Below are 9091 nucleotides of genomic sequence, written 5' to 3'. Positions count from 1 at the left end.
CCCACGACCCCCGCTCCGGTCTCGAGGAGTCTCGCGGCATTTCCTGGGGCGTGAGCCGAGCCGCCGCGGGTGTGGGGCGGCCTCGCAGAGCTGGGTCCCTCCCCAGCAGGCGGTGAAGGGGGGCGCCCGAGCGTCGTAGCCGCAGGGACGCCCCGGGCGCCGGCCCCGCCCCTCGCTGGCCCCGCCCCCGCCTCGGCGGCCGCGCGTCCCCGGCAGGCTGAGCCGCAGGGGCATCGCGGCGGCGGCGGCGGCGGCGGCGGCAGCGGCGAGGGGGGAGAGCGGGCTGCGCGGCCGCGGCTGCCGGGCGCTGGGCTGGGCGGCGCTTCTTCTTCTTCTTTTTTTTTCGCAATTTCCACTCGCGGGGAGCAGGAAACCCGGCTCAGCCGGGCGCAGCGGGCCGCGATGCAGCAGCAGCAGCAGCTGCAGCAGCAGCAGCAGGAATCACCACGGGGCAGCAGCGGCAGCAGCAGCAGAGGCAGCAGCGGGCGGCGCTGAGCCGCCGCGGCCGCCGCTACTGAGGAGAAAGCCGGCCCAGCTGCCGCCGCGTCCCGACCCCTGCGCCCCGATCCCCGCGCCCGGATCCCGGCGCCCGACCCCCGCGCCCGCCTCCGCCAACTTTCACGCTGCCTCGGCGGCCCGGCCCGGCTCGGCGCCAATGGGTGAGTAGGGGACTGCCTGCGCCCCAGCGCCCGGGTGTCCACCTCAGTCTGCGGGCGGCGCGCCTGTCCCGGGACCGCGGAGTCGGGAGGACGCTCCGGGGGCAGGGCCCTGGCGGGTGACACCGCGGTGGGCACCCTGCCTGCCTCGCGCACCCCCGTTCACTCCCACTCGCGTTCCTGCTGAGCCCGCGCGGCCCCGACGGGAACCCCGTGGGGGCCTGGGCGGAGGATCGCGGGCCGGCCCGGGGCGGTGAGGCTGAGGGATGCAGGGGGTGTGGTTGGCTCTTCGGGTGGGCGGGGAGAGTTTTGTCTTGGCCATTTTCTCGCCCCGGCGCGCCCTCCTCTGCGCTGAGGACGTGGGTATTGGGAGCTGGTGGGCTCCGGCCCAGCGCGGGGTTCGCGGTGTCTGTCTTCCTGGCCCCGCGGTGGGGGAAGCCAGAATCTCGGGGTCTCGGGGCGGCCGGGGGCCGGGTTGCCTTTGCTGGGGGCCGACGTGGGGGGGCGGTGCGGGAAACGCCCCAGTACCCGGCCTGGCGTGCCATCCTCGGGTCCTGAGCGCCAGACGCGTCTCTCTTGGAGCCCCTCTTCCTCCGGCCCCGACCCCCTCTCTGCCTGCCTGCCTTCTCTCAGTCGGACGAGCTCTCCGCTCCGGGATGCTCAAAGGCCACTTCCTACATCCTCTAAGTCTGAAGGCTGGGGGAACTGGAGCAGGTGATCCAGTCCTCGATTTCCAAGTAGGCAACTAACCGTTCGGTCCCCTGGGTCCCATCTGGTATAGACTCTGGCATATTGGAACCACCTTGCCCAGAGGATGTGGCACTTTATTGGGCAAAGGACTTGTGATTGCCTGGGCTAGTAATCGTGTGGCCCACCCGGTTAATGTTCTTGCTGGAAGCCAGTCTCTGGCTTTCATACCTTTGGCAGATTATTTTTGGGTGTTTCTAGGCCAGGCAGAGGAAGGCTGTAGATCATAATAAATCATAATAAAATGAGACCTTTCTGTGTTCAGGTAATAGGATTTGAGTAGGCGAGTCCAACAATGATAGGCAAGCAGTCATAGGATGCTCCTGAAGACGGATGCACTGGGAAAGAGGAGGTTTAACCCAATCAGCTGTTGACAGGCAGTTAAAATCCCATTTGTGGTCATTTGCCAAAATGGTTTTCCTTTTCTAAAGTGGTGGCAATTTGATGGCCTCTCGGCTTCAGTGTCACTTTTTTCTCAGTGCCCTTCTCTGGTCCCTGCACTATCTGCAGTCTAAATTAGTTTCTCTGTTACCCTTTCTCCTATTGCACCTTTTAAAAAATAGCGGTATTACATATTTATTTGAGTTTAACATTTATCTCCCCTACTGTAAGCTCCATAGCCGTAAGGACAGAACTGTGTTGGTACCATTTTGCTCAGCACTGTTTTCTTTGGTGTGTGGTGTGGAGCAGGCCCTAAATAAATATTTATTGAATGAATGAATGAATGAATGAATGGGTATGCAACCCTCCTACCTGGTGGAAGACAAAACACTTAGCTCAACACTCTTGTTTTGCTTTGGCACCTAGTAAGATGATTTTAATTTATTAACAGAAATATATACTTTAAACATTAATGATCACTTTAGTAACAGGTTGGTTTTTCCTGAGGTAACCAAAAATGATATTTTGATCACCTTTCCTTTTTTTTTTTGCGGGTCCCGAGAGGGTTGCACAAAAAAAGAAGTTAGATACAAATGTCTTCTGTGGTCTTCTGTATCTCAGAGGGAAGAGGAGTCCAGTTTAAGAAGAAACAGACCTGTTTATTATTCAAGCCTGAACTGTTTTCATTATCTAGAGCCTCCTAAGAAAATTAGAGACTGCTTCTGCAGTTTATAGTCCTTTCAAGCTTAATATTTTTTTACTGTAACCATTACAAGACAGAGGGGGTGCAGAAACTGATTTTCATTTATTTCAGGTATTAATACTTAGAGACGATTGATTAAAATGAATGCTGGTATTCATTAAAATGTTTATAGTGGGACTTAAGATGTCTGTAGTAGTCTATGGCTAAAGATTACCTGCTATTTTCTTTTTTTTTTTTTAGAGAGGGAGGGGGAGGGGCAAAGGGAGTGGGGGAGAGAGAATCTTAAGCGGGCTTGACCCCACGATCTGAGATCATGATGTGAGCCAAAATCAAGAGTCAGACACTTAACTGACTGAGCCACCCAGGTGCCCCAAAGAGTTGTTTGGTTTTTTTTTTTTAGGATTTTATTTTTAGGTAATCTTTACACCCAAGGTGGGGCTTAAAGTCACATCCCTGAGATCAAGAGTCTCATGCCCCACCGACTGATCCAGCCAGGCACCCCCCACACCTGTTATTTTCTAAAGCATCTTCAGCAGTGTATTTGTGGTGATGTACAGGTATTTAACAACTGATTCTGTACGTCTTCTGATGGAGCCACCCAATAGTGCTGTTTCTGAAGCGGGTGTGTGTACACACACAGGCCCAGCCCCCTTCCTCAATCCCCCAAGTCTCCTTGGTTTTCAAAAGATTTCTCCAGTGTATCAGTTTGATACACTTGCATTCTTACCTGGCCTGGTAATGATTTTTCTGTTGATGGCTAACGCAGTGTAATTATATAGTCTTTAATCTGAAAAATAACTGACGAGCATTAAATTCCTAACTCTGAAATGAAGCCAGTTAGTTGCAAAATGGCCTCTTACAAAAGCCCACTCAGAATGTGCCCTCAGAGCTTGCAGGCAGATGCCTGCAGTGCCAGATAGAGGGAAAGCCTCTTGTCATTACGATCGCACAAGTATTAACGATCCATATTTGTGAATAGTGGAGGATTTGCAAGCCCAGCAAATGATTTTTGTTTAGAAAATTCCAGGGTAACAAGAAAGTTTGGACTGTTTTTAGCAATGTATTTTTTTGGTGGGAGATTGCTTTATGCTAAACTAAAGCCAGAATGAATGTAATGTGTTGGTCTCCACAAACAGTCTAAAGTTAGAAATGGAAGGAAAGACTCTACCTTTATCACTTGTGACCTTTACTTTGTCCCCTTGTACCCATCACAGCACAGGCAAAACCTCGCTCCCTCCCTGGTTGCACAGACCTCCAGTTCTTGTTGCATTACTGACATTCTCTCATCAGTTCTTGTATTTGAAATTGTTTGAAAGTAGATTGCATACAGTGGTCAGTATTCCTCCATTCCCCCAACTCTCCATGCAGTATTTATTGATCTCTTGCTTTGTGCCAGGCATTGTGCATGGGCTTGCCAGCGTGGCTTTTGCAGCTGGTGGGAGAGGAAGGCCCGAATGCAGTACTCAAGACAAGAGGTGATTAGAATCCCTGCTAGGTCTCACGAAAGGAGATTAGAGAGGGGCAATGTGATTTAGGCTACAGAGGGGTAAGGACAATGTCTTTGAGGAGATTGTGTTTGAGCGGAAATCTGAAATCTGAAAATTGGGTAGGAGTCATCACTGCCGTCCCGCCACGGCCCCTCCCCACCCCCAGGCCCACACGGGGCGTGGAACAGGCGGTTCTCCTCTCGTGACAGCGACGGACCCCGCGGAGGACCGCGCCTGTGGCAGGGGCTTTAGGGGAGCGTTTAAGGAAGCTGGGTGTTGCTCTGGATTGGATGCTGGCCGGAAGGGACGTAATTCCATGACTGGGGGTCCTCATCAATCTTACCTAGAAGCAGGGAAGACCAGACAGAGGCTGTGATTGGTAACGAAGCCGCAGTGCCTCCTGTTAGCCGGGATGTGGGGATGTGTGGGGCCGTTTGTGATTTGGACAAGGTTCACTTGTTCTCCGTGTTCAGCCAGGATTACAGAGTGGTCTTGTTTTTGTCTTGTCCCATGCTGGCCACAGAGTGGCCTTGTCTGATGTTGGTGTCCTGGGGAATTATTTATGTTCAGTGGGGGAGACTGCCCGGCCTGCTCCCGGATGGCAGGGGCTGCTTTTCTGAGCTAACTGATAAAGGGGGGCAGCGACTAGGAGGTGGGGGAGGACAGTGGCTTTCTAGGTACATTTTGTGGCTCCTTTATTAATATGGGCCAGCTCTAGTCTGCCAGCTCTGCAACATGAAGCACAACAGACAACTGAATGCCAGCCCGGGGCAAGAGATACGGAGCAAGCTGCTGAGAACCAGGAAGTCAAGGTGGCTCTTCATGGGAAAGATGCGGGGCAGGGAGATACTTGAATCTCTTCGGTGTGAGAGGAGAGTCGAATACAGTGGTTCTCAGAGTGTGGTCCCCCAGCCGGCAGCATCAGCCTCTCCGGGATCTTGTTAGAGACACACATTCCCTGGCCTCAATTCTACCTACTGAATGAGGAAGGGGAGGTGTGGAGCCTAGCAATTTGTGTTTTAAGGAGCCCTCCAGGTGGTTCTGATGCACAAAGTCGAGTGTAGAACCTCCTTGCCTGGCGGGTGAGAAAGCTGAGGTTCAGAGTATGTGGGTCCCTGAAGAGTACATGGGCGCTCTGGTCAAATATAAGCTGTTGTTATAAGTGGCACATGGCCTTAGAGACGGAGAAAAATGTGCTCCTAGTTCAAAACAAACGTCTTACGGAGTCACTGGAACAGTACAGTGTTGATTCTTCCATGAATCTCATCCATGCCGGACGTCCAGCACCTGGGCGTTAGTGACACGAGCCGGCCCATCTCAGCATTGCTTGGACTTTTACCAGAGTATCACGTGGGTCTTTGCCGTTGTCCTTCTTTTCCCTCCATCCTCTTTAGAAGGGACATTCACATACATTGTTAGCATGGTAGGGTTTTTGGTATTTGTTCTTGGTGTTTTGTACCTGGTACCTGTATTAGCTTCTGATTGCTGCTGTAATAAATTACCAAAAACTTGGCGCCCCGAAATGCCATACTTTTATTATCTTTAAAGTGCTGGAGATCAGATGTCCAACACAGGCCTCGCTGGGCTAAGATCAAGATGTGGGCAGGGCTGCATTCCTTCTGGAGGCTCTAGGGGAGAATCCCTTTCCTTGCTTTTTCCAGTTTCCAGAGTCCTCTGCATTCTTTGGCTCATGGCCCACTTCCATCTTCCAAGCCAGCAATGGCCGCTCAGGTCTCTTTCACCATGGCACGTCACTCTGCTGCTGACCCTTCTGCTTCTCTCTTCCATGCTTGGGGAGGGCAGGAACTGCATCTGTGCTGGCACGTGGGAAGCCCCAAATTAAAAGTGGTTGAGTTAATTGTTACCGCTAACCTTCGAGCTAACTTCACCCAGGTGTGCCTTCGACACTGCCAACAGAGCATGTGCCCCACTGAGCTCAGCGTTTCTCGTCCTCAATGTCTGTATCCTGGCGGGGGGGGATCACCACCTTTCCCGTCACTTCCATAGCTGTTCTGCTGTTTGCCTTGCCTCTCCTTCCTTCCCTCTCCCCTCTCTCAGCTCTTTCCAGGGTACAGTCAAGCCCCAAATGTTTCTGGAATCAACCCCATGTCACCACCCTCCTGTGGATGCTTTAGAACCTGAGCGCCTTAGCCAAGCCTTCGGGAAGCTCGGCAGCCACCCCGGCCTTGGTTTGTTCCGAGCTTGTTCAGGCCTCTGAGGCTTTTGCCCGCGTGGTGTCCTTCACGGGGAAGGGATTCCGCTCTCTCCTCTGCCTTCTGGTCTCTCTGTGTGAGTTTCCTCTTGCTGCAGTGCCAAAATACTACAAACCCAGTGGCTCGAAGCAGCATAAACGTGTGATCTTACACTTCTGGAGGTAAGAGTTCCAAAATGGGTCTTACTGGATTGACATTAAGGTGTTGGCAGGGCTGCGTTCCTTCTGGAGGCTGTAGGGGAGAATCCATTTCCTTGCCTTCTCCAGCTTCTGGAAGAAGTGCCCACATTCCTTGGCTTGTGGCCACATCACTCTAACCTCTGCTTCTGTCCTCACATCCCCTCTCTTACTCTGAACCTCCTACCTTCCCTTTCTAAAGACCGCTGTGTTGTATTGGGGCTGCCTGGATAATTCAGGCTGTCCTCCCCATCTCGAGCCCCTTAACTTAATCAACCTGCCAAGTCCTATTTGTCACTGACAGTAACATATGCACAGGTCCTGGGGATTCAGATGTGGACATCTTTGGGGAGGGCTGCTACACAGCCTGCCGCACCCCTTGTTCATCTTTTGAGTCCTGCTCCAAAGGTTGCTATACAACACGTCATCTTGTATGAAGTCTGTTCATCTCTGACAGGGTGTCCCCAACGCCATTGCCCTGGCTCATTGCCTGGCATACACTAAGTGCCATATGTCACTGAATGAATGAACGAGTAACCCTTTCACCCAAGTATGGTCACTACTTGAAATTCTCGGAGGCTATTGGCTGCCAGGAGTGTGTGTGCAGTTCTGTGAGGTCCCCCGGGTGGCGTGTTTGCTGACAGTTCGTGGTGGCCTGCACTGCAGTGGGTGAGAAGGCTGACACCACATGTCACATGGCTTCGACAAAGAACTGCAGGGTCAAGATAGAAAATCCGCCCTGGCAGTGGTTCTCAACCGGGGGCGATTTTGCCCCTCGGGGGGACATTTGGCAATGTCTGGAGACACTTGGTTGTCATAGCTGGTGGGGGGAGGATAGTCTATTGGCATCTGGGGGCTGGGGCCCGGGGGCCAGGGACACTGCCACATATCCTACAGTGTACAGGACAGCCCCGCAGCAGTCGTCCGCCCCCCAAAGTTGGGGAGGCCTGCCCGGAGTGTTACACAGATGGCTGAAGCACCATTTCCTTTCTTCATCATCAGCTGCTCTGGACACAAGGTCTCCTCTGTAGCCACAGCCTTTGTTTTATGAATAAACCAAGAGGTCACTGCAAAGCAGCGCTCTTTATCATTCTTTCCCCATGTCGTTCTTTGAGTAGAAAGTGTCTTAACACAGCTCATGCGCCTTTTCTGTCAATACCTGGGTCGCCAAGTTGTAAACTTATTTCTCCCGTGTTTGGCTCCCCTGATGTTCTGCCTTCCTAGTGGGATGTGCTTATGTGCCGAGTGGCAGATGGTGGGTCCTTCTGCCACTCACACATCGGGCCCTGCAACTGAAGCTCTGGAAAGGGCCTTGGCAGTCAGGGCAGCCCACACCATCAGATGATGACACTGAGACTCTGAGAGGCAAAGTGACATGGTCCCCTAGCTGCAGGAACCAACTTCCTTTAAATAGGAAAGAGCTAGCCACGCATACAGGTCGGCGCTCAGTAAATGTCAGGCTCCTGCTTCCTCAGCGAGGCTCTTTCTACAGGCTGTTTCCCTGGTAAATTAAAAGAAAAAACAACCCAGGTTTATTGAGATGTAATTCACATATCTTACAATTCACTCATCTCAAGTGTGCAGTTCAATGGTTTTTGGTATATTACATTACTAATTATTAAAATCGTGGTAAAATAGATACAACAAAATTTGCCGTTTTAACCATTTTTACGCCCACACTTGAGTGGCATTAAGTACATTCACAGTCTTGTGCAGCCGCCACGGCTGTCTGTTTCGAAAACTTTTTCATCACCCCTCCCTGGCAAGCGTCTAACTTGAAGCATAGAATCCACGTCCCGTGGGGCTTCCTGGCTGCCCAAGCGTTTTTGGAGAACACTTGGTGGAAGCCCAAGGGTCCCAGTTAAGACTCCAAGGGAATGCAGACAAAGGGAAAGTATGGCTTTGTTGTCTTTAAATGTGTTTGGTCAGTGTTTCCTTTGGGAGGCACTTCATCTTTGCTCGGTCCCTCTAGCCACCTCCCTTGGTTATATCCCTCTCCGCCTGGGGGGGAATTGTGAATTTTCCTTTTCCATCCTGAAGCATTTGTGAGTTAGTTGCTTGGGTAACTTCCTTGGCAATTACTGGGGTTCATTAGGATATTTCTGTCGTGGGAGAAAGCACTGTCATGCCAAACTGATCTCTCGAATCTGCGCATAGAAGGTTGACACAGTTGTACCTTTCTTTGCCCAAATTCCTTTCGCTGGCAAAGGTACACTGGCATCCTGAGTGACTAGGAACACTTGGTTTTCAACTTGATTGTTATTTTATGGGTAAATATCTTACAGGCAAGTCTACAGTTTTCATTAGGGGACACTTCAACAAAGCAAAGTGTAGCTCATGGACCTTACTGCAGTGATAAACTGTGCCTATACTTAGCCTCAGGAAGAAAAAAACACCAATAACAAAAAAATCCTCACCGATACGTGTCCTCACTGAACTGTATTCAGTGGGCAGGAAAAGCTCAGTAAAGGCCTTAAGCTGATTTCCTTCCAGTGGCCAAGGAAGTTGCCCCTCCTCCCCCAGGAGGCTGGTCTGCCCCCAGGTGGAGGACAGAGTGGCAAGATGAAGTGCTATTCAATTCATACTGCTGTTTCTTCCTCAGTGTCTTGGATTAAATACGATAAATATTGAATTGGTCATTAATTACTCGTTTTGCCTAACAAATTTAAGTCCTTAAGCACCCAGTACAGCACATATAGGTAGTTTAAATGACCATCTCCTTAAATTT

General features: G+C 51.6%; 1 protein-coding gene across 3 annotated transcripts in view; it reads left to right on the top strand.

The window, feature by feature from the left end:
* The first annotated feature begins 312 nt into the window (after nucleotides 1-312).
* SH3KBP1 (SH3 domain containing kinase binding protein 1) overlaps nucleotides 313-9091 on the top strand; it is a 335649-nt gene continuing 326870 nt past the window's right edge. The window contains exon 1 of one of the 3 annotated variants that reach the window (XM_035000518.1): nucleotides 313-659. In XM_035000518.1, coding sequence (XP_034856409.1) covers nucleotides 656-659 — 4 coding nt within the window. In that variant the 5' untranslated portion in view covers nucleotides 313-655. The remainder of the gene's footprint in view (nucleotides 660-9091) is intronic. The other 2 variants (XM_035000513.1, XM_035000502.1) reach the window with 2 other exon arrangements.

This window comes from Mirounga leonina, unplaced genomic scaffold, assembly GCF_011800145.1.
Source record: "Mirounga leonina isolate KUSES-001 unplaced genomic scaffold, KU_Mleo_1.0 Mir_101595, whole genome shotgun sequence".
NCBI classification, from domain to species: domain Eukaryota; kingdom Metazoa; phylum Chordata; class Mammalia; order Carnivora; family Phocidae; genus Mirounga; species Mirounga leonina.
The sequence above is the reverse complement of the archived record's forward strand: the minus strand, read 5'-3'. Positions and strand labels throughout refer to the sequence as shown.